Raw genomic sequence first — 25,890 nt, forward strand, 5'->3', positions numbered from 1 at the left:
AATACTCTGGCGCATGAATCAACCCTGTACTATTCTCAGTGTATGTGATGAGAGAGAGGAGGAATGCTTTCCTCCCTGGCAGCAGCTGGGAGTAGTCTGTAACCTAGTCCATCTCTCCCTCTCCCTCCCTCCAGCAGTTGAACTGTTCTCTTTCTGTATCGGATGCCTGTGAAAACAGTGCTCTCCTGCTGGAACTTCCAAAGGGCTCTAGCAAATGTCCTGCCCGAGTTAAAAATCTATTTCCTTCCTTCTCCTCATTTCTAGAGTCCCCCTCTCCCCCTAAATGTAATGAATCCTCCCATCACTGACCTCATGTTTCTTTCTCATGTTCTGTTTGCCCTGAAACAGCATTATGGAGACATTGTCTCAGACGTCTGCTACTCGGTAGTGCTCTTTTATGGTGATGATGAAGATGCTGAGCAAAAGCGCTTTCCAATGTCTGCTGCTCAGAGTGATGATAACATCCTTGCAATGAAAAATAGTTTCTTTTTCAGTTTTTTTTGTCAGTCGTCTTTAAACTTCTTTTGTAGACCTTTCTTTGCCTTGCTGCCTGAGTCATTTTTTTCCTGAATTAAGTCCTCTTTTTTTTTATTTTTAATTTTTTAGTGTTCTAGCACTTAGAGTAAGATGAGTATTTGTAGAGTCCCTTCTGTTATCTTGACAAAACTATTTTATTCTTTGGATATGATCACTATTTATTTTAAAACTAAATTGCTGTTTAAGATCAACTTTGACTTTTCAGGGTCTTCAGCAGAATGTATGAAGTGGTACTGGTATGCACAAGAACAAATGAAATTAAAGTTAGTTTAATGAGGGATATCTTTTCCATTAATGAGTGTATTCAGTCTAAATTTTAAGATAACATTTATCAAAGGATCTGACCTTCACTGGCAGTTCATATTTAATGCTCTTATTTAATGTCATGTATATCTAAACAGACATGAGTATAAACCTATACAAATGGGTTTGGTATAAAGATTTTTTCTCTTTTCTCAGGCATCTCTAGTATATCCTTGTCAGATTTGCCTAGAAATGATAGAAAATAAAATGAGTAGCCAACTTGCACTTAAATGTCACAGGTGGTTTGTTGCAATAATAAGTGGGTTGCATGTTTCTATACCTTCTTGCATATACTGGTGTGCATATGTCTGGACTTTCCCAAAACAGCTTTTAAAGGATGGTATTATTGGAAAAAAAGCTGGTGATCATCTGATCATATATAAGTGGGTCATCTGATCTGTTTACATACCAAATTCCCATTTAATAGTATTTTAGGGATTATATTGAGAATGATAAATGCAACAAAAATTAACATCTTCTTGAGCATTAATGAGATGTCCTGAATTGCACTGTACACTTTTTATGCATTCCTATTTTAACATGCAAAATTAATCTATTATTCTCAGGTTTAAAACCACACACGTGTGTGGTTTCGTTTGAGATGCTGAAGAATCAGAAAAGCCTTCTGTATTTTTTTTTAGTTCCTCTTGGATCAGGAGTAGCTGTACATGCAGTAGATTGTTGTGGTGGGTTTTGGAAAACCCACACAATTTGTTGAAGCTCCTTTAAGTAAATGAGTTTTTGGAGTGGCCTGGGCACTCTGGGCGTTGGCTCTGATATAGCAAAGACCATTTGGACCACTTAGCCTTTATCTGTGTCTGTGTTGGAAAGCAACTTGTAACAGTTGAGTTGCATGAGCACGGCTCATAGAAGAAGTGATTTTTCTTAATGAGCCCTGCAGTTGGCAGTGCTTTCAGTTAATTGAAAGGGCACACTGCAGAAAAGTGGCTGTTGTTTTGTTACTCTGACATGTCACAACTGACTGTCAGTGTGGATACTACAGTAGGTATTTACTAAAATTGGCCGATCTGTGCTGGCATAATTATTTACAGTCAAATTCATTAGATTAAACAACACCATAAGTTGCTATGCAATACTTCTATGTGCTATAGAAATCTGTTTCAATGCTTTATTATATCTGAATAATAAAAAAGCTTTTAGAAGCAGGCTGGGTCTCTACTGTTATATGAGATTGCCACAGATGTGAACTGAGAAAGAGCAGTGTTTTTTGCAGAAAAATAGCAGCAGCAGCAAAAGCTTCTGTATTCAAAGCCAGCAGTGAGCCCAAGATAATTGAGTCCTGTAATTTTCTGATGACAAGTATGAGTTTTGAAATAAACAGATCTTTTTTAGCATTCTTATTTTAAATAGATGGCATACGTGTTGCTATTTCTGTATGTCTTTTCCATTTTCTTTTTTCTCCACAACAGTACAGGAGATTAAAATAATGTTTGCTGGGAAATTGTACTTTGCAGCAAGAAATTGAAAGCCATTTTTAAAGGCCTGTCTTGTGAACAAAGATGCGAAAGCCCCTCTCTGTTGTGATTATGGCACTAGAAAGGCTGTGCTCTCTTGCTAAAAGAGAGAAATTGCTTATTAAAGTGTTTTCTTATAATGTAGAAACAGAACAGCTAACTTGATTTTTCCCTGCTTGTAGAATAGAGTACAGACAAGGTCAGATTTTCATGTAAACTAGAGCTAAAGTTGTCATAGAGAAAAAGCTAGCTCGAGTGAGTTTTAAGGGATAGCAGCAGGGACTGCATATCGGTTTTGTTTCTGGCTTTCCTATAGACTGTTTTGTTAGACTAGGTGACTTGGGTTACCTGTTTCTTTCTTTCCCTGCCAACCTGAAGGCACATTTCCTGTTTTGCTCATGTATTACACATAAGAAGAATTTCTGTGAATAGACCTGGTGGTAATATTTACTGTTGTTTAACATAATGTAATAATAGTGGTAATTAAAATTTACAGCTGTAGCTGACATATGCCATTCTTATTTTAACTGGAAGGCTTCATTTCGTGTATCATCTATCCCGAGATGAATTTTTCTTCTATTTTTCTCCAAAATCAATATGGTAACATAGTAAAAAAAGTAGTCTACATTATATCCTTTGTTATGATAGTATTTGCCTTGTAGTGCAATCAAAATTAGAAAGTGAGACCTAGTAATCGGTAAGGCCTGAAAGTACATAACATGAGGTTAATGGCCCTTTGAATCTTTCACAAAGGGGACCTTTCTAAGGGAGAATATAAAGTTATAAATAATGCCCTTTGCAAAAGACAGATCTCAGGTTTTCTGTCCAATACTGAAGTTGCTCGTTGCCACTTGTGAAAACTCTGCCTTTTGATCACTTACTGTTATGTTCATGCTTTTTTATTTTTGTTACCTGTTTCTAATAAAGACAACTTTACTTGAAGAATTTTGTGCAAGCATGGCCCCACTGTAACTGGGTCAGTGCAACCATTCCAGTTCCCTTTTTTAGCCAGATGGTTGGGATACGGTACTGTCATTTTTAAACAAAAAAAATGTTGACATGTGTTTAAGTGTTAAATTACAGAAAGGTATAGACTTGCTAAAGAAGTTCAGGTCAGGCAATATGCTCAATTTGTGCAGAGAAATGGTACAAAAAGCAGCAACATAAAGACACTGATATTATCCTTAAAGCAAAAGCTGCTTTCTGCAGATATAAGTACACTGGTGCTTTTGTTCATATACAGAGCTGCATATGTCATGAGCTGGTTACTGGGATGTTGGTATTATCTTTTTTGGTCCTTAAAATACAAAATAGTTTTGTTGCTATTTTAGTTTAGGGTTACCTCTCATTCTTTCTTATGTTGTAGGTAAAACTGTATGTGGACCTTTTTCTTTTGGGCGTTTGTGTGGGTTTTGTTTGTTTGGTCTTACTTTCTAAGAGTGTGGGAAGGAGGGGAAAGAGAGAGGACAAAAAAAATCTTTTTTTAACACTTGCAGAGTAAAAATAACTAACTGGTTCTTCCTTAGATAGAATCAGTCAAAGTAAATTGCATTGAGTGGATAATTGAGTGGATATTCTGAAAAGCATACAGATGATATTTTTCCAGGAATCAAGTTAGTGATGAACTCTACAGAAAGCCTTTGGGAAGAAATACTTTTGTCTTATAATCAAGGTAGTGTGCAGTAAATGAAGCCAGATTCTAGGCTGTTGCCTAAATCTTCTCTCTCTTTTTTCCCATGTTACCTCCAGGAGTATTCTTTACAGACTTTATTCTTAGTTGAATTGACTTGAGATTGGGTATGCTTCACAGAGTTCTATCGTAGTATCGGCAGTTCATATCTGAGTCCTGAAGTGCCAAGACTTCATGCAAAACCTGTAATTTCTTAAAGCTGGCTTTTTGTCAAGTGAGTTTGGTCATTTGCTTATTCTTCCTCTGTTTTCTTCAGACGTTCAGCTGGATTCAAGCATGCTTGTTTTGATTGAGACCTGTTTTGATGCAGCATTTACCTCAGCTCTTGTATGGCACTTTCGAGCAGCAAGACTGAAGAGAGCGATCGGGGAAAAAAGCAGTTTTCTGATCAGGGTCTGCACAACACGCATCTGATGCGGGTTGCTGCCCCTGTGCAAAGTAGTGTTAGGTGTGCTTGTCATGGTCCATTTGGATCACTCAAATTTACGGGGCAACATACTCTGTAAGTTAAACTTTATTTTATGAGCTTACTAGGAAGGAAAACAAGCAAACACATCAAACAAGCACTCAGTCCCCTCTGTACTGACTAATCTAACACGTGAATTCACTAGTTCATCACTTAATTCATGAGGTTTCTAACTCAAAAGTTCTCTAATTCATGACTCATAACTTGAAACTTGTAACTTTCGCATCTGTGAGCAAAATAGTTGCCAAGCCAACAGTAAGAGTGCTCATCCTTCCTCCTCTGTCACGGTGCGGGCGTCCCCTGTATCACACTGGGAAGCACGAATGCTTCAGCAGTCTGGCTGCTGTCGGATCCACCTCAAAATCTTTTTGGGTAAGCTGAAATATTTATACCATCCAACTTGAAAGCTTGGTGTCTACCATTGCCATGAGTTAGGGGTTTCCGAACAAACTGCCAGACGATCAGTATGCAAGGGTGATGGCTGCAGGGGACAGTAAGCTGCAGGTGGCAGTGGCTGCATAAGGACCTTTAGCCCTTCCTGGCCACCGTGACCTGCCTACACGTTGCTCTCGCTTCAGCCTGACGGAGCTGCTGCCAGCATATATCAGGCCTTAGCATGAGCTGGGTGTTAGCCAAAATCTGAGCAGTAGAGTGGAGAGTCGCTATTCCTAGCTGGCAAAGATTAGCAGAAGTTTGTGTTCTTGCAGTTGCATGTCACCTGTACTTATTTAATCATCTGAATCCAGCCCGTGGCAAATATCAGTGGGGCGGTAGAGAAGATCGGTTGAGTGGGGACTCTCATTCTGTTCTGGGACTCTTCAGGGATGGTGACACTAGGAGCCACTAGGCTTTTTTACCAAGCCCTGGAGAATTGACTTGCCTTAGGAACAGTAGCTTTATGTTGGCGTAGGAACAGTAGCTTTATGTTGGCAAGTGGAAAGCAGGGGTAAAGTCAGAAAAACAAAGATTTGTTGCGTCAAAATGTTATGAAGGACCTTGTCTTAAGTATTTCTAAACGTATTGTCACAAAAGTGCATGCAACTGTAGGGAATATGAGCACAGAAGAGAGTTATAATTGTATCACTCTATAGTCATTTGTTCTGCATCCACTAAACAAAACCAAATTGTCTCAGTGCAGCAGGGGGTTGTTAATAGAATATAAGGCCATAGTTTCAGCTTTCAACAAAGTAGCAAAAAACCCAAGAGTACCTGTTTGTTTTAAGACCACAGAAATAATCTTGGTAGACTTGCTACTTGTGACAAAAAGAATATTCCTTAATATCCAGTCTAAAACCTTCGTTTCTTTTTATAAGTCACTGGAAATTGTTTTCTAGCTATTGTTTTTGCAAAGGGCGCAATAAAACAGGCTTGTGAAAAGGAAATGCTGCATGAAATTACAGTGTCTGAGATCCATTGTTTGACATTCTTGACTGAAAAATTATATGGTATACAGGATACTCTCTGAGTAATAATTGACTTCAAATGAGATGTTGGCTCAGAAGTACTTTTGGGGGTATTGGAGCTCTAGATTTTGCTTTTAGAACTACAAGGAAGTTTTCTGTTCCCTGGGTGATACTGACAGTGTCTTTAGACTGACAATGAAAATTTCAGACAGTTTTTAAGATAGCACCTGAAGCAACCTGTCACAGGAAAGAATGAGCAGTCAGAGATGTGCACTAGAATTTATTTCTGATATTGTTGGAGTTCTCAAGAGTTTTGGCCTGTCTTTGAAGTAGAGTTTAGGGATGCTACCTTCAACTGGTTCTGTTGATTAAATAATTAAATCTTTTTATCTCTTTTACCTGTCAGCCTGCATGGATGAAATAATTGGCATTTGGAACATTCAGAAGCTTCTAAGTGAATTATAATTCTGCATGATTATGGATCATCCTTTGAAAAGGAAACAAAGCCATTTCAGATACAGTGTGGCTTTGAGCATGCATTATTGTGCGGTTAATCCAAAGGACCTGTACTCAGATATAAGCTGTAGTATGAAGCCACATTTAGACACATGCTGTGTCAGTAGGGCATTTGAGCTAGGTTATTTTTCCTAGTGAGTTATAAAAGAGTTTTTCACACATGTGGCAGGGGAAAACTATCAGCACTAAACACAGTTTAGTCAGTAGTTTCTCTGCAGATTGGGTTCATTACTAATTTGGAGGAGAACTGCACTTGGGGTTTGTCCCAGAGCTGTGATCAGTCAGCCTATATGAAAAACACTTCAAGTATCTGGTCAAAAACTTTGATTTGTTTTGCTGAGTGAGGGGTGGAGGAGTCCAGGTTATTTTCATCCTGCAGCTTCTCCACTTACTGTGTCCTTGGGGCGATGGATGCGCTGTGAACAGGATGGCTGCTTCTAATCTTCCTGCTTCTCAGAGGTCATAGCTGCTGAATCAAATTCTTCGAGAGAGGAGTACTTGATTTATTCTACTGATGACCAAAATGGAGACAGTATTGGCTGTTAGGTTATGTGGTAAAAGGCCTGTCTGCCCACACACAAAGGAGCACAGAGGCAACAGCAGGTAGAGGAACCCGAGTAGCACCCTGCCGGCACTCCTACCAGGACCATCACAGGAGAGCCGTAACGGCATCGGTGGCTCATCTGCACAGACCAGAGGAGCACAGAGGCAGGCAAGGGAACCAAAATTACAGACTCAGAGAAACAGACGCCCTGTTTGGCTCCTCCTGGGGCTGTACGGGAGTAGCCTCAGCGCTGTGGTCCAGGGTTGACATCTATCAAGATGAGGCTCTCCAGAGCACCCCACAGACTGAGGGGGGATTACCGCCAGGGGTTTGGGGACACATTATAGAATGCAGGGGAAGAGCATTTCAGTGTTACACAAGACTTACGGGAGGTCTAGGGCAGGAACCAAAGGGAGAGTAAGGGAGGGATCTAGGTGATTTGGGGGAGGAACAAGTGTGGGAAAATACAGGGATAAGGGGATAGAAAGGGTGGCTCGCCTGTAAGCAGGGCTGGTCAGTATGCTTGTCTTGCCATGACCTGTGTCTGATCAGTGCAGTCTGTCCTGACTTCTTATTAAACTCGAATTCTAACTATTTTCTTGGGCTAGGGACTCGTTTGCTGCGTGCACGTGTGTATATGGGGGTCTAAGTCCCAGCAACTGGAGTATATATATTTCCCACTAATGAACCTTCGTCCTGATCAGCCAGAGAGAGGAACAAGATGAGTGCTGTTTGTGTTTGTGTGAGTGCTGTTCATTTCTGTTTGTGTTGATCTGCAGGGCTTGCTGTGTATATATGCATATATGTGTTGTATAGGTGTGTTTATGTCTGTGCCCACTGGGATTGCATTCCCATCTTTCTGTAAGGGTACATGGATGGAGAGAGCATCTCCTTCTTTAAGGGTGCATGGTTAAGGACCTTTTCAATGTAAAACAGGGATAATAAGGAAGAAGCCATAAAAGAGAACATACAGAGATGTAAACCTGACTGACAAACTGTAAGGCACGCAGTAATGAGAATCAAACCAGGTCAGCCACGCTAGTTGCTAAGGGTTTGTGAAGAAATGTGAGGATATTTATTTAATTAAGATTATCTGATAGAGGTCCAGTGGGATCCTAAGAAAAAGGGGGAAGCTGTAAGCAAAATATACAGAGACACAAACCTGACAGACAGGCATAATGCAGGCAAAGAAAAGAAACAAACCTTGTCGGTGGCATTCATTGTTGGGCTATCAAAAAGCTGCAGGCAAAGCAGTACTTCGCAGCTGATAAGGATGCAAACCTCAGGGTCCGGGATGTTGGAGTGGTGTCATTGGAACTGTGCAAACTGGTGATGGAATGTGCAGGTGAGGGGGTTGGGGAGGAACAAAGGAAGAAGAGACAGAAAGGAGGAGTGTAACAGGGGCTGGCTGCATTTAAGATGGGGCCAGTCAGTATGCTTGTCTGACTGAGCCCTGCGCCTGATCACCACAGTCTATCTTCTAATTAAATCCTTTCATAATTATCTCTCTGTCTAATCTCACTCTGTCGCGTGTGTGTGAGAGGTCTGCAGGGACTAAGTGCAAGGACTTCTCCTTGGGGGGTCTGGCATGAGTGGACTCTGGGCCAGCAACTGGAGTCGGACGGGGGGTGCGGGTGCCCCGTGGCCTGTGGTGTCAGCTACTAGAACAAGTGAGGGTCCTAGCATCGGTATTTGGAGGGGCCATAGCTCTCTGGATCGAGGGAGGGTCCGACGGAATTTGAGCCTGGAGTGCCGGGTACACGAGGGGACCAGTGGGAGCGAAATTGGTGCCAGCAACTGCAGTCAGGCTGGGGGTGTGGGCACCCCTGACTTGTGTTGTCAGCAGCTGGAGCGATGGGGCCTCAGCGCAAGCCGCTCAAGGAGGTGAGGGTCTTTGCCACCAGCCACTGGTGCAGGAATGGTGTGTGTCCTGAAAATCAGCTGCTGGGGGGGACCAGGGTGAGTGAAGCAGGTCAGGGGCTGAGCGCTGGTGCCTGGGGCAGGACCGCAGGTCACAGCCCATCTGCCTGGTGCCAGCTGCTGCGGAGGGAGCAGGGAGGTCAGGGTCTGTATCTTCCCCAAACCTGATGTTTGTTTGGGGTTTTTTGGGGGAGCGGGGGGGATGCAATCTACTAGCAAACTTCAAGCTCTACTAGCCGGTGAGTAGGAAGCCTGAGGTCCAGGCATGGCATCAGCCAAGCAGAGGACCAGTTGCTTGTATTCAGGGGGACCTGCGAATGCAGAGTGCCTGTGCGACGAGTGCGTGAGCACTGCGTGTTTGCTAGTGAGGACCAAGCTGGACCAGCCGGCAAGTAGAATATCCGTGAAGCGGGTAGGAGGGCCTGGGCAGCGGTATCAGATGGATAGAGGGGCCGTGCTGGCACTCAGGGGATCTGCAAATGTGCATGTGCTCGTGAATCGAGAGAATGGTGTGTATGTGCCTGCACTAGTGAAGTTCAGTCTCTACCCGCTGGAGAGGAGGAAGGGTCATGGCTGTCTACACTTAGGTTTTATGCAAGTCCTATATGTAGGTGCTGTTTAAGGCAGTGCCTTGTCTGTGACAGTAACCGGACATGTCGGTGTCCTGCATGTGTGTCTCTGGGATATATACTCAGCTTTGCTACTTTTTGAACCTGCTGGGCTGGGCTCCAGTGGCCAGGCAGGACAAAGTCCCAGGCCTGGAGCTGTGGGAGGTGGTGTCCACTCCTGACACATCCCTTAACACCTTCCTACTTGTTGGACCTGCGAGCATGGAGCTATGGCAGCCTCGCCTCCGTTGGGCTACTGAATTCGGCTCTCCCTAACACTTATATTAAACTTCAGTATGGACTGTTAAATCCACTAGCTAGCTGTTCCTTGAGAGGATCACATCGTAGTAGTCATAGCAGAAGACAGACTAATTTGCCTTCTCCTGAAGCACTGCCCTTGCCACTGCCCACCATTTGCACACTTTTAGGGAAACGGTATGACACCTTTGCCATCTGTCAGCAATACTAGTTCTGCCCTCCACCTAGCTTGTGCAATTTCTGATTTTCAGGTACAGTAGGTTTAAGTTACAACTGGGAGATGTTCTGTCACTGTGGTACAAATCTGCTCTGCCCTTGGTGCTTTTCACAGAGAAGAGAAGGCTGATATGGACATGATCTAGCTAACATGGGCTTGATTTTTGTTTACAAGTTTATTACTCAATTGTTTGGGGTAACTGGCTTCCCAAGCATTTTAGCTATGTCCCTGAGCCTCTCTAGGCTCACTTGCATGGAAGTGCTTTTCTTTCAGCACTGCACCCTGCTCTCATTTTATCTCGTCTCACCCTGTACCTTAGAGGAGTATTGGGAGCAGAGATCCATATGCCACGGGGGGATCAGCCTGTGCAGACACTCTCCTCTGCGTAACAGCAGCAAAAGAATAGCAGTGTCAAGAGTGTGGCCTAGGGGTGGCAGGTTCCTAAAAATCATGTCTAGGATATGATTTCTAGAAAGGAGGACTTGCCAAGGGCAGTCAGTTTGGCCTGTCATTCATTCTGCTTTTACAAGAACAAAACCTCTAGGGAAGTGTGCGTTGGGTGTTTACCTTTTTCTAACAGAGTGCAACAGCTGATAAGTACTTGAAATCACAGTAGCCTTTAGCAGCCTGTCTCTGACCATAGCCTATGTCCACACTTTCAGTTCTGCCTTTGAAACTGTTGCTTGCCATTTCTCCTCTTAATAAATGTTTGAGGTGGTTTCATTTTGTATTTGAGAGGTGCGGTTCTTCCTTAGCTCTTAAAAGTTGAATTTGCATTATCACCACTGGACAATGGATACAGGGAGACAGTCAATTTGAGGTACACTGTGGTTAAGTTGAGCATGCATCTGTTCTCAAATTTTGAAAATTGGCTTTAAATCTGGCTTGAGTGGCAATCTAGTAAGTGGGGGTAATTGTGTCTTGGTTTCAGGCGCTTTTCAGAGGTCATGCTGTTTTAAAAGTGGCACGTTGTTCGTTCTGTATTTATTAATTCCAGTGCAGTTTAGTGATAGGCTTTCAGCTGCATGCTTTATTTCCAAGGGGGAAGGGAAGCGTTGCTGAGCACGCTCCAGAAGAGCACTGCTTTCTTTGACGTAAGGAGGCACGGGGCTGTGGTGGGGAGAATGTAAGGACACTGTTGTTCCAGCAGGCATGGCTGCCTGTGTACATTATCAAGCTTGAAAGGGCCTTCACAGCGTTTCAGGAGAGATGCAATAGCACTGATTGTGATGGGTGACTGAACACATTTTCCTTCGAGCTGCTCAGAAACAGCTGACAAGTGCAGTTTTAGGAAGGCTTCTGGAGAAGCTCATTGCATGTGTCTTTATTGCCACCTTCTGGAAAGGGAGAAGAATAATTCTTGAGTAGATTTCTGCAAACATCACATCCTTTGTTTTTGACAACACACATGCCAACTTTTTTGTACAAGTACTTATTCAGATTCGCAATGAAAGACAAAAGTATGTGCAGAGCAAAAATAGTATGCTCTTGATGCTCCTGGGGAGATCACTCTACTTCACTCTCTTTCTTTCATCATTATTTTGCATTTTCTGTAAATAGCCTATTTCCACAGGCACTTTCATCTTAGGGGGCTTGGTTTTTTAGCTTGTTCTTGTAAGCAGTAAGATTGCAGAAAGAAAAATAGCTTGGAATAAGCAATTAGCAAAGCCGATATTTCTTCAAAGTGCTCTCTAGAATATATGTGTATCTTGAATTTAACAGCATCTTTATTTTAGTGAAAGCAAGGTGGAATTTTTCAGAAGCACTCATTCCTAATCTGTACCTAGTGATGTCAGTAGAATTTTCAGGGGTTTGCTTTCTTTTTTTTTGGTGTGTGAGTTTCAGTAAGAATGTTTAAGCCATGACCAAATATTTTATAATTATCTACTTTTAGATGTATAACACTACAACCAGACTAGCTAACCGCAGAATTACATATACGGAAGAAAAGGGGGGAGCACTGCTTAATTCATGTATTAACAATGTGTGTTTAATTTAACTGTTGTTATAATTTACGGAAATAATATTGAGGCTTCAAGAAAGTAGACCCTGATGCATTTGGGAGGAAGGGGAGCAATGAATCATGAAGTAAATTGTATCTTTTGACTGGTAATTCTGAGACACAGATATTAACACAGTCAAGAAATATCCGTTATGTTCTTTTATATGTGTATATATACTATATATTGTATTATATTTTTATGCTCTATATATAGCTTATGTATTATATACAGTATATAAACTATATATAAAATATATGTCTATATTTAAATAAACATATATTTTAAATAAACATATATTTTTAATATATAAACAAAACCAAGGAAACTAGAACAGGAGCTAGATGGACAAAGGATCTCAGATTATATATTAGACCATTTAAGGTGGGAGGCTATAAAGCAGTGACTTGCTTATGGTCACATAGAGGAGTCTGTAGCAGAGGCAGAAGCAAATTTATATTTCCAGAATGCTAACCATAAGTCCACCTGCCTCCCCAGTTGTTGTTGTGTCCTCCCACTCCAAACTAAATAGCTTTCTTGCTGCTCTGCTTGAATTTCTTGCAGAGTTTCTGTAAACATTTATAGTTCCAGGAATGAAATTGCATTTTTTTATTCCTCTCTCTTAAATGAAGTCATCTTTTTAGCAGCTGTCATCTCGGTAATGAGACTGCCTTCTGCAGTCTGCAAGTAGATTTAAATCGTAAGTTTTAACCCATGTAAAGTGACAACATGCCTTGAGCAATTCCTAAAAGTGCTTCTAAAATATGTTAAAATGTGAGGGGGGCAGTGAGGTATTAATGTCACTTTCAATTTTTTTCCATGTTTTTTCATCTCGATTGAAAATGCACATGAAGCTAGCATCATTAGAGCATTATCTGTTGTGCAGCTAAACACAACAGAAGGGATATTTTAATGAAACTCTACTGAGGTAAATTCTTCTGCGTCTGAGTATAGATTTTTAGCAGCCTTTATGTATTTAATGCCTTGAAGCCAGTGTACCACTGCAGGTGATACCCACTGACAAAGAGTATATATTGTAAGGTTTCATCACAGACCTCTCATTCCTTTTTGGTAAACTGACGCTCTTTAAAAAAAAACAAAACCAAAAAAAACCAGTTGGACTGTGCCATAACAAGATGCTTTGTGTTTTTTTTCTCCAGGTGAAAAATGTGTTTTGTATGAATGCAAAGGAAGGCAGAAAAAAATCAATACGTGCCTTAGTGGCTATTGGAAATGGTAAAGGGGCTGCAGGTATGTTCATTTACTGTATGTAAAAGATGCCAAATTAATCATTGTTTTTAACAGGTCTTCAAGAGGCATGGTGATTTAAAGGGACTTTTTATACTTAAAAAAAAAAAAAAAAGAAAACTTACCCTTTTTTCCACTGGGCAATATTGAAATACCTGTAAGAATTTTGAGTTTAAAAGTAAGCTTTATAATCAAATTATGTATGTATTTGTTTGGACACTTTGTTTTGTATAAAAAAAGAAATTGGGAAAAGTAGTAACATGTGATTAGGTTTGGAGCATGTATTATCCAGTGGTAAAAACATTTTTTTTATTTAATTCTAGAGTGATAGAACTAACCAGTGGTAGATCCTACCAGAAGGGATGATCTATGCTTTCCTGTACACACTGTTTCTTTTTATTGTAGATACTGTTTATGTTTAAAAAAACCCAAAGCCTGAAAGTATTCAGCCACATATATCTGCGTTTGTTTCACCTAGCTTTAGGCACCTAGCTGCAGAGTGTAGCTGTTTACTCTCAAGACAAAGAAAAGCATCAGGCACTTGCAAAAGGTGCCTGGAATTGCAGGTGGGCTGACATGCCCCAGGAAGTGTTCATCCCCTTGTGCTGCTGGTGGAATAAAACTCAGCTGAGTTTGCTCTTCACAGAGGTGCCTGTGGTTGACTAAAATGAATCTGGGCCTCCATGGTTAGTAGAGCAGATAGAGTCATAAGGAAGTAGGAGTCAGCAGATGTGGATTTGTCTTTCTGGTTTTGAAAATCACTTTCATGTTGTTGGGGTTCTTGGGGTTTTATTTTCAGTTGCTCTAACAGCGGTGACCACTTTGCAGCAAAGGGCAGCATGACTGGTTGTGTGTTTTCCTGGGTTATCTTCTAGCTAGTGTTAGTATTTCTAGGTAGAATTAGTATAAATCTGGCTGATTCTTTTTTTTCTTCTCTGTAAGTCTCAGGATAGTCCATTGGAAGTATTACTGCTTTTAGTTAAAAAGGGCTTGTTTACTGGTAGTCTCAGCAAGCATCTTGATTCAGAAATTCTTTATGAATCTGTCAAACCAGAAGACCCTAAATTTCCTTCTGATTCAGCCTCTTTAGGAAGCTTTGTTATTTTATTGAAGTTAATCATAAAAAAAAATCCACTTTATGGGCTTCCTACAAATACTATATTTACAGTTTTAGGGAAAAATAGAATACTCGGGGGCCCATTGAGTCTGGTCTCATAGTAACTTCAGTGATCTGCGGCTCGACCCATTTATAGGCTTTCTCCGTTATGACTCTTTATAATGTTCTCTTCAGCAAACAATTTGAAGTCTAACCATAGAAATGCTGTCTGTGGCATAAAGTAAATAGGACAAATAAAACATAAGATCATGAAGGATCTTACAATACGAGCTGTGAAAACAGACCTTTTTCCTTTTCTTTCTCAGCAGAGACTGGAGAAAGAATACTGGTCAGAGGCATTCCGTTCAGTTGTGATTTCCTTGTAATGGAACTCTAAGCACAATTACAGGATAGTGATGACCAACCTATCTCTAGAAGCAATCAAACCATCTCAGTGCAGCATCTATCTTGGATTAACTAACTCTGTATCCCAGCATAAAGGAACTGTGCAGTCACCCTGTACAGCAATGAGCTTCTTGCATGTTTCCAGTTCTGTTATTGAGGAAATAGTGTTTCTCTTTCACTCAGTTTTCAAATACCAGGAGTTAAAGACTTTTTTTGTTGCAGGATAAGTTTTATTTAAGAAGTACTCTTGAATGTGCTAAGTTTTTCTCCATAAGGAGGTAGTTTTCATGCATTGTCGTGTGGATACAAACCGGTGTAAATTAAAATTCCTGTTAGACCTCAAATGGACTTAGAGATAAGACAGCTGTGCAGAATTAAAAGAAGAATCAGCTAAAAAATTAGAAAATGAATAGCTGTGAAGTAAACAATCCAAATAATATAATCCAAATAATAGAGAATTCCTACCTCTATCAGGAGGCAGGAATATGGCATGTATTGTATTAGTGACAGTACAGGAAATTGCATTTGCATTGCTATATGACTCTAGTAAAAATCCTGCTTTCAATATATATGCAGAGCATCCACCTTTTGGATATAAATAGTCTCCTTTTATTATGAGCTGAATAGATATCTCTGATGATGGGATGTATGTGGGAGCTTATGTTGTGTGTCAGCCCCAGCTGACACAACAAACATCAAAGGACCAAAAAAGCTAGATCTGCTGATTGAAGTTAAATGATTTTAATTCAATCTACCTTGACGTTGTTGGACTACAGAGTTTGTAAAAACAGTTGTCACATCCTCTTATTCATTCCATTCAGTCAGTTGATGCCTTGCTCTAAGCTGACTGCAAATACTCCAAGACTGCTGTGAAATCTCTTCATCACTACCACGGTTGACCTGGTAAATAGGAGTAGGCCTGAGAGTTCAGAGAGAGTTAGGTAGCAGTCTGTTTTTCCTCTGTTCTACAGGCATGCATTTTTTGCAAATGCGCTATTCTGTTAAACCTGGTTTTCATATTCTCTATTTCGCTAATAGAAACCCAGTCTCCTTCTTTGCTTCTAGGGTCTTGGAGCTACTCTTTGTACGGACGTAGTTGACATATCTGCATCAGCTTTATCTTTTTTCCTTCCTTCCCTTCTTTCTTTTTAAGCAGAAGACTGGATTTTTTTGGCTGAAGCAGTTACCACTATTCAGTTGTTTGGAATGAGTTTGGACAAATACACAAAAGAAATAACTTAAGCCTTATTTGTTTTCATTTGACAACAAGCAATTGGCATCCAATTGTTAGATATTCATAACTCCTAAACTGTTACTTTCTATGGTTTCTGGGGTTTTCTCTGGACCATTTTCTGAGTATGATTTTTGCAATGGAGTGGAAATAACAGGTACTAAACTTGGTTGTGAAGTTCTGGTTTTTTTCCCTTTTGCTTTCTGTAGGTCCTGCCTCATGTATTTCTCAGTAATAAAATGACTCTTTTCTGTCTTGCAGGTTTTGCAATGGGGAAAGCAGGTGACAGGATGAATGCTTTACGGAAAGTATGTTGATTGAATTATTTGTTGCTTGATGACAAGCACAAATAATTCATACCTAAACTTTTTCATTTTTTTTTTTAATAATCAGTATCTTTTGTAGTCTATGCAAAGAAGCAAGTCCATGTATGTAATTTGTCCATCTTGATACAAATAATGAGGTTGCCCTGCAATGAGATTCTGTTAATGCACACTTTATTTTCTTTCTCCTCCCTCTTCTGTGGCCTATACCTACACCCCCTTGCTCAATTGTTTCCAATATCTATGTAACATACAATCTGCTTGTATAGTTAGTGTGTAGGAATTTTTCTTGTACACATGCATAAAGACCTTATTAAGGCTCCTTTAGACTTCAAAATGTTACTTGTTCATCTATATTAATCTAGTTTGTGTTGTAATGCTCAACTAAGCTATCAAAGTAGCAATGCTAAAACTTTATCAAAGTTTGATAAAGTTGTTACTATATTGAGAAATCTTTTTAAATCTTAAAACTCTTAGGAGAAGGCAGTTCTTTAAAGAGAACATTATGGAAATGAAAAAGTAAATGGTTTAGATGTGGCAAACCTGTTTTTCTAAGTTTTCTTTCTTGCTTTTTTTCTGTCTAGTTAACTGAGCAATGGTAAATTTCAAATACTTTGCAGGAAAAATTCAAGAAAAAGTGTTTTCTGCTTTTATTACCTAGGCAAAGAATAAAGCAATACGCTGCTTACATTTGATAGAGCTGTATCAGAACCACACGGGTAAGTATTATGACTTTTTTAGACTCTTTCTTTAACTTTCAATAAGTACTGAATATACCAAAAAGAACTGTTTGCAACTAGTAACAAAGCATAAAAAGATGTTAACTAAAACCTTTCTGATCTGATGCACTGTATTATTATTCTTCGTGCATTATTTTGTTTCTTCAGCATGCTGCATGAAATCCTAGCCCCAGACTGTTCTAGCTAGATGGTAGTAACGTCAGAGTACATAGTCTGTCAATCCTTCTGTAAAATAAATCACCATTACCTGGAATGAATATGTGGTTTAGTCTTTACTTGCACTCACTCAGGTTTGTATCAACAGTTGTAGGAAGGTCCATGAAGAAAAATTAAGATTACATAATATGAGATGTTGTTGTTAAAATATTGAAAGATTTATCTCCCTTCTAGTCTCCTGCCTTTGCCATGAAAGATGGGGACAGACTTTTTAGTGGGGCCTGTTGTGACAGGACAAGAGGTAATGGTTTTAAACTAAAAGAGGGTAGATTCAGACTAGATATAAGGAATACATTTTTTATGATGAGGGTGGTTGTCGTGGTTTAAGCCCAGCCGGCAACGAGGCACCACGAAGCCGCTTGCTCACTCCTCACCACGCCCCGGTAGGATGAGAAGGAGAAAATATAAAGAAACATTTGTGGGTCGAGACAAGGACAGGGAGGGATCACTCACCACTTATGGTCATGGGCAAAAAACAGACTCAACTTGGGGAAAAAACCCAAAATCAATGTAATTTACTACCAATCAAATCAAAACAGGATAATGAGAAGTAAACCCAAGTCTTGAAACACCTTCCCTGCACTCCTCCCTCCTTCCCGGCTCAACTCCACTCCCGAATTCTCTCTCTCCTCCCTCCAGCGGCGCAGGGGGACGGGGAATGGGGTTGGGGTCAGTTCGTCACACGTTGTCTCTGCCGCTCCTTCCTCCTCAGGGGGAGGACTCCTCACTCTTCCCCTGCTCCACCGTGGGGTCCCTCCCATGGGCTGCAGTCCTTCATGAACTGCTCCAGCATGAGTCCCTTCCCATGGGCTGCAGTCCTTCAGGCACAGACTGCTCCAGCGCGGGCTTTCCCACGGAGTCCCGGCCATCCTGGGGGGCATCCATCCCCCTGCTCTGGCGTGGGCTTCTCTCTCCCTGGGCTGCAGGTGGGCATCTGCTCCCCCGCTCCCCTCCATGGCTGGGGGGGACAGCCTGCCGCCTCACCGCGGGCTGCGGGGGCATCCCCTCCTGCCTTCTTCACTGACCTCGGTATCCACGGAGGTGTTCCTCTCACATTCCAATCCCCCCGACTCACTGCAGGTTTCCTCTCTGGAATCTGTTCTCCCAGAGACGCTACCACCATCGCTGAGGGGCTCGGCCTGGGCCAGCAGCAGGTCCAGCTTGGAGCTGGGGGAGCTTCGAGCAGCTTCTCACGGGAGCCGGCTCTGCAGCCCCCTCGCCCACTACCAAAATCCCGCCACATAAACCAGTACATTGGTGAAACCCTGGCCCAGGTTGCCCAGAGAGGTGGTAGACATTCAAGGTCAGGTTGGACATGGCTCTGAGCGACGTGATCTAGTTGAAGATGTCCCTGCCTATCGCAGGGGGGTTGGACTAGATAACCTGGAAAGGTCCTTCCAACCCAAACTATTGTATGATTCTATGTTTAAAATCTGGATACTTAATGCATAGTATTTCAGGCTCTTTAAAAATGGGAGTGGGGGAAGGGGGTAGTAGCAAGATTAGATCTCTGCTGGCACAATTTGAGTTAAGGAAGTCATACTGTCTGGGCATCTCTTCTCTACAGTGAACTCCTGTGTGCTTTTCCACTTTGTATGTCAGAGATGATTCCCTGTTGACTCAATCCATGTATGCTCACAAAGCCCAGCAGCCGGGGAGAACATGGGCTGGAGAAGTCAGTCTGATGTTTTATGGGAGCTTTTTGTTAATTCAATTTAATACCATACAAGTCCTCTCTGATGTCAGACGTGGTACCAGTATACCAGATATTCAGTTATCTTTTAGAAAAATTTTGAAAGTTAGTACCTTACAGAGTATATGAATACTTAACCAAGTCATTGTGTAGATAAATATTCAGTATAGTAAAACTCAGCTTACAAATACAAAACTGCAGTTACCCTCATGAGTCTATTCCTATAGCATTATTATTTCACACTAACAGATTGGGGATTTGATTAAAAACTGGTGGTGTTTCGACCCTGCTTTCCATTCTACTTAACATAGAGGTCTTCTCTGAGCCATCTTGACTGCAGTGCTAGAATCCACTATGCAGAGACTGAGCCGCTGAATCAGATGTATATAACAGCCACCCACCAGAGGATATGAGTTTGGTGTTCCTTTTGAAACAGGGAGAAGCAGGAAGGCTGGAATGGTAAATATTCTGTATGGAAAATACAAGAATGCTGAAGCCTATGGAGAAATCTTAGGTTAAAAGCTGAATTATTAGAAAGATCTGAGTATGAGGAAGAAGGTTAAAGTGTGACATGTGAGCTCACTTCAAAGCTAAATGAGGATCATTGGAGACATACAGACACTTCATATTTTTCAAGTGAAGCTTGGTTTTATATATAATAGTAACATAGTATTCACAGATGTGTAAACATTCCTAATCTATTCCAGAAATTTACCTAGCTTAACCCTTCTCTTTAAAGGACTCAGAGGAGAGTAAAGCCAACTTCCGTTCACAGTTCTCAAAAAGAGAGGTACTCCTTAAATGTGCTGAGCTAAAGCTTTTCTAGAAGGGAGAATTTAGCTGTAATGCCTTTTTTTTTCCTCCCTCCAGTTTACCATGACATTACAGTGAAATTTAAAAGAACAACCATCCGCATGAAGAAACAAAACAAAGGTAATTAAAGCTGACTGGAAATTCTGAAGTTTTCTTAATTACTGGCTGGTATGAAGTTAAATTTGTGCAGTGTCTATTTACTTCAGAGATGGGTCATTTGGTGCTAGTCTACTATGTTTTAAATGTTGAAGATGATCAATTGGTTTTCATTAGAAATACCTACTGTTGATGACATGGCTTTGTTATTGTAAATCCGGGTTTGTCCCTCTTACACTGGTACCTCTATTCGTGGTTTTCTTTCGTACTTCCTAAGTGTAGTTCCTTCAGCTCTAAATTACCTAGATGTGGAAAAGTCTAATCTAATAGCATAGATGTTGGAGGCCTTTAGAAGAACCCTGCAGGTTTTCCTTCCCACCATATGCCCCATGCATGCTTTGGAGAACTGATAGGCTCTTTCCATTATATTGTAGTGATTTTTTTTTTAATCACTGTTCTCAAGACAAGATTCAGAGGTAGTTTAGTATGCAGTACTGGGAGTGCTTCAAATGGGAATCAGAGTGCAAGTCGCATCTGTGTGCCTGTCCCTCCTAAGTCCATACTGGGATAGTGTGGGCAGATGTCCTCCCTCAGCTGCCTCACACTACCTGTGGTGGTGAGCTGGAGCCAGGGCAGCACCCAGCCTGCTACTTCCTCGAGACCATTACTGCTTTACTTTCCCTAAAATCAAGAGCTCCCAGTGTGGAAACTAGAGGGATTATCTACCCTGGCTTGTTGTCCTGCACCATACCAGCACAAAGACCATCTGACTGTTATGCAGTAGCAGTGTTTTCATTTCTCCATCTTTGCAGGCTGTTCTTCGCTTTGATCTCAGTTGTAGTACATGCAAATGCTTCTTTAGACTCCTGTAGGTTAGATGTGAGTAGTAGTGAGTCCATGCCTGGTAGCTCTCAGCTCACAGGTCTGTTAAGTGATGTTAGATGTACAGCCACCTCCTCCAGCCGCTTCAGCCCAGGACCCTCCGGCCCGACCACTGGAGCCCAGCCCAGGGACCGAGGTCCTCTGCCCGGGCTGAGGGATGCGGCTGTCACTTTCCCATTTGCAGGTTGAACCAGTAGCAGAGCTGCGTATGCATGCCAGAGACACACACAGGCACACGGACACTGGCACGGCTCGCCACGGACAAGATGCTGCCTTCAACAGCACCTACATACAGGACTTGCATACACATAAACACAGACAGCCGAGTCCCCTCGTCCTCTTCGGCTGGCAGAGGTAGATCACTAGTGCAGGCACACACAGCACTCTCCAGGTTCACAAGCACACACAAGTTCGTGGATCCCTCAAGTACGAGCATGGCCCCTCTGTGTGCCCAGCACCCTTGCCCAGATTCTGGGCGCTCTTACCTGCTTCACAGGTCCCCTACTCACTGGCTGGTTCAGCTTAATGCTCGCTAGCCAACACACATGCACTCACACGCTTGTCCCTCGTGCACTCCACATTCAGAAGTCCCCCTGGGTATATGAGCACGGACCCCCTGCCTATCGGATATCCCAGCCCAGACCTGAGGCCTCCCTACTCACCAGCTAGTCCCACTTAAAGTTTGCTAGTGAAAACACATGCAACACTTCACACACAGCAGGATTGGGCAAGATACAGATGCTCGCTCCCCCCAGCAGCCACCACCCTGCAGTGACAGGCTGTGAGTTGTGGTCCTGCTGCAGCCACTGGTGGGTTTGTAAAGCACTATTGATTCTCACACCCCTCCCAGTCTAGGTCTCCCCTGGTTTACAGTCTTAGCAGTTGCAAAGTCCAGGTTGATCTTCCTGGAATTGGCACCTGTAGTTTCTCAATAGCCCATCCATTAGTGGCAACGTTTGTTTCTTGTCATTGTCTCTCTGTTTTTGTCAGGTCTGTGTCTCTATTTTGTTTCTGGTTTCCCCTTTTCCCCTCAGTTTCCCAATTGACAAGGTCCCCAATCAGATAACCTCACTAGAATAAACGTTCTCACACTCTCACATGCTCTCATGAGTTAGTGTGGCTGACCAGGTTTGGTTCTCATCACTGCCTCCCTTATCATTTGTCGGTCATGTTTGTCCCTGTATGTTCTTGTCACTCTCCTTTGACACAACCTTACAGCTACCAGTCCATTGGAAGTACTTGCAATTAAAAATACTTTCAGTCCACAGTGGTACTAAATCATTGTCAATAGTTGTGAAGTATGGCAACTCAGCATGTCTAGTGTCAACAGTTCTGCACCAGCAAGACACAGCACAGATTTTATCATCAGACTGGAAGTGGACAGAGGGCCATGACGGTGTTCCCCTCCCAGCTTTAGCCGAAGAGATACACAGCCCAGCCCACACTCCCTCAGTTGTGTGTATGCTGTCTCTAATAGCTTCCACATGAATGCTGACCTTTTGAAGACACATTGCTGACTTTGTTATCCCTTTCCTCACCTTCAGAGCTGTTGCAGTATGTGCTTTGCCAGTCATTTACAATGACAGGGATACATCCAGAGTGACCTTGTAAACTGCTGTTATGTTCTTCAGGGTGGCAACCTAGAAAAGTTTTAACACATGAGGTAGTTTGGGGAGCATTCTAATGCATTGCTGTTTTCAGTGTGATCCATTTTACCTTCTAGGGTCTTTCTGTTTTGAAGACCTGCAGTGATGATATGAGGTCATTTCTTTGCATGAATCTTTTGAGTTAGAGCTTTATGTACAAAGGTTTGATTTGACTTGTTTAGCCTAACTTTGCTTTCAGGACAGGTAAAGGTAGCTGCTGTTCCATAGAAAACGGATTTAGTTTGCTGCTGAGCACTCTTAATTGGTCCCTAATTTTAATATACAAATAGGAAACTAATTCATTTACTTGGTTAGTTCTTTGTAAATCACTTCAGTTTCATTATGATAAGATCTAAACTGCAAGAGCATTTAATGATTAGCTTATAGTAAGTCAGAAACTTGGGATAATTTTCCGGTCGGAACACTGTCATGTTCAACTACTTAATTCATCAATTTCTACAAACTTTGAGTAAGCTGAAGCATTGACACTTTGGACATACTATTTTATTTTGTGTATCTGGTATTCTTGTTCTGCACTGTCACATTAGTAATATGAGAATATAATTATTAATGTTCAAAGTTACTAATGTATTTTGAAAGCATCTAAAATTGCTATGAACCTTCAACACATCTTTATTAGATGACATTTTGATTCTGGGATGAGGGTTTTTTTTAATCAGTGTGACTGATTTAAAGTGTTATCATGGGCTTAGAATAATCTTTACAAGCTAACAGGTATGGAGTCGGACTGTCTTATCACTTGTGTTTCTGCAGTTTTTCTGCATTTAAGGAGCTCTCAAGGTGGTAAATTAGGTAATTAGGCTATAATTTTTAAGATGACCACTTAAAAGAAACTTCAGTTTAGTCTTCAATGTAATGAATGAAAAACATGCACATAGCAGGAGTAAGCACAACTGAACTACACGTTTGACTGTGCACGTACAAACAAATAATGCTGTTACGGTTAAATGGTAAAGGAAGGTTTGCGTTAGATGTTGTTATTTTCATGTTAGTGGAACATAGCATAAGACATACCTTCCCACCTCATCTGACATGCTACATTCATGAACCTCAGAAGCAAGAACAATCAGGGTCACCTTATGATGAATTTTACCTCACCAGACTGTTGTCCTAATTTATTTGCATTTTTTTTTTATTAGGTTTGAGAAACAAACTGTCTCCACTACCTTCTCTTTTTCCCAGGAGGGATCCTTTTGTAGCCAACATACTGCTGTTGCCCTGCCCAGTGAGGTTCTTCCATTCAACTTACACAGTGAAAATTGCATATCACAGAATGGTTGAGGTTGCAAGGGGACTCTGGGGGTTGTCTTGTCCAACCTCCTGCTCAAGCAGAGTCACATTGAACAAGCTGCTGAGGACCATGTCCAGACAGCTTTTAAACATCTCCAAGGATAGAGACTCCACAGCGTCTGAGGGCAACCTGCGCCAGTGCTTGGTCACCCTCACTGTGAAAAAGTGTTTCCTGATGTTCAGATGGTGCGTCCTGTGTTTCAGTTTGTGCTCATTGCCTCTTGTCCTGTCACTGGGCACCACTGAAAAGAGCCTGGCTCTGTCCCCTTTGCACCCTCTCTTCAGATATTTATGTATATTGATAAGATATCCCCTGAGCCTTCTCTTCTCCACGCTAAACAGTCCCATCTCTCTAAGCCTTTCCTGATATAAGAAATGCTCTAGTCCCTTAATCATCTTCATAGCTATTTTCTGGACTCTCTCCAGTATGTCCATGTCTCTCCTGTACTGGGGAGCCCAGAACTGGACACAGTTCTGCTCCAGGTGTGTCTCACCAGCGCCGAGTAGAGGGGAAGAAGGGTCACCTCCCTCAGCCCACTGGCAACAGTCCTCCTAACGCAGCCCAGGACGCTGTTGGCCTTTTTTGCTGCAAGGGCACGTTGCTGGCTCATGGTCAACTTGGTGGCCACCGGGATCCCCCGAGTCCTGTTCTGCCAAGCTGCTTTCCAGCTGTTCAGCCCCCAGGATGTGTTGGTGCACGCGGTTCCTCCCCGGGTGCAGGACTTTGCCCGTGCTGAACTTCGTGAGGTTCCTGTCAGCCTGTTTCTTTCTCCAGCCTGTCAAGGTCCCCCTGGATGGCAGCTTGACCCTCTGGTGCGTCAGCCACTCCTCCCAGTTTTGCATCATCAGCAAACTTGCTGAGGGTACACTGCCCCACCGTCTGGATCATTAACGAAGATGTTGAACAGGATTGAGCCCACTATTGACCCTGGGGTACACCACTAGTTACTGGCCTCTGGAGTTCGTGCCACTGATTGCCACCCTCTGAGCCCGGCTGTTCAGCCAGTTTTCTGTCCACCTCACTGTCTGCTCGTCCAGCCCATACTTCATTAGCTTCTCTGTGAGCGTCTTACAGGAGATAGTGTCAAAAGCCTTACTGAAGTCAAGACGGGTAATATCTATAGCTCTCTGTTTAATCGTAGAAGGTTATAAGGTTGGTCAGGCATGACTTACCCCTGGTGAATCCATGCTGACTACTCCTGATCACCTTGTACGTCATGTGCCTGGAAGTGGTTTCTAGGATTAGTTGTTGCATCAGCTTCCCGAGGATCTAGGTGAGGCTGACTAGCCTGTAGTTCCCTGGGTCCTCCATACCTCAGCCTTTTCCATGTCCTGTGTTGCCAGGTCCCCTGCCCCATTCAGCAGTGAAACCACATTTTTCCTAGTCTTCCTTTTGCTACTTAGGTACTTGCAGAAGGCCTTCTTGTCACCTTTGACATCCCTTCCTAGATTCAGTTGGGCTTTGGCTTTCCTAACTGTATCTCTGCATGCTCAGACAGTGTCTCTGTATTCTTCTCAGGCGACCTGTCACCACTGCTGTCTTCTTATGTTTTGCCAGGAGCATCTTGTTCATCCATGCAGCCGTCCTGGCATTTTTCCTGCTTGTTGGGGTGGACCGCTCCTGAGCTTAGAGGTGATCCTTTAATATGACCAGCTTTCTTGAACTCCTCTTCCTTCCAGGCCCTTAGTCCGCAGGACTCCTCCAGACAAAACATTGAAGAGGATGAAGTCCAGCATTGTGGTCTTGGTTTTTGCCCTGCTCCCTCCTCACAGGATCCTGAATGCCACCATCTCATAGTCACTGCAGCCAACTCTGCCTTCAACCTTCACATCCCTAACAAGCCCACCCTTGTTTGTGAGCATGAGTTCCAGCAGAGCACCTTTCCTTGTTGGCTTCTCTGTCACTTGAGCCAGGAGGTTGTCATCGATGCACTCCGGATATCTCCTGGATTGCTTATGCCCTTCTGTGTTGTTTCTCCAGCATCTATCAGGGTGGTTGAATTCCCCCGTGAAGACCAGGGCCTGTGATTCTAGCTGTCTGTAGAAGGCCTCATCCACTTGTTCTTCCTGATCGGGTGTCCTTTAGCACATGCCCTACAATGTCACCCATATTGGTCTGCTTTTTAATACTTACCCATAAGCTCTCAGTTGGCTTATCATCCATCCCCAGAGCAGAGCAGATCTCCAGGTATTCCAGCTATTTCCTCACATAAAGGGCAACCCCACCTCCTTGTCTTCCCAACCTGTCCTTTC

The 25,890-nt window shown here is 42.3% G+C and overlaps 1 protein-coding gene across 4 annotated transcripts in view; it reads left to right on the forward strand.

Annotated features, from left to right (window-relative positions):
- Positions 1-25,890, forward strand: part of MRPS5 (mitochondrial ribosomal protein S5) — a 68,108-nt gene that overhangs the window by 34,168 nt on the left and 8,050 nt on the right. For all 4 annotated transcript variants that reach the window (XM_030039067.2, XM_030039077.2, XM_030039087.2 and 1 more), the window contains 4 exons: positions 13,098-13,188; positions 16,179-16,225; positions 16,902-16,959; positions 19,760-19,822. In XM_030039067.2, coding sequence (XP_029894927.1) covers positions 13,098-13,188; positions 16,179-16,225; positions 16,902-16,959; positions 19,760-19,822 — 259 coding nt within the window. The remainder of the gene's footprint in view (positions 1-13,097; positions 13,189-16,178; positions 16,226-16,901; positions 16,960-19,759; positions 19,823-25,890) is intronic.

Source organism: Aquila chrysaetos, chromosome 2 (genome assembly GCF_900496995.4).
Source record: "Aquila chrysaetos chrysaetos chromosome 2, bAquChr1.4, whole genome shotgun sequence".
Classification (NCBI taxonomy): Eukaryota; Metazoa; Chordata; class Aves; order Accipitriformes; family Accipitridae; genus Aquila; species Aquila chrysaetos.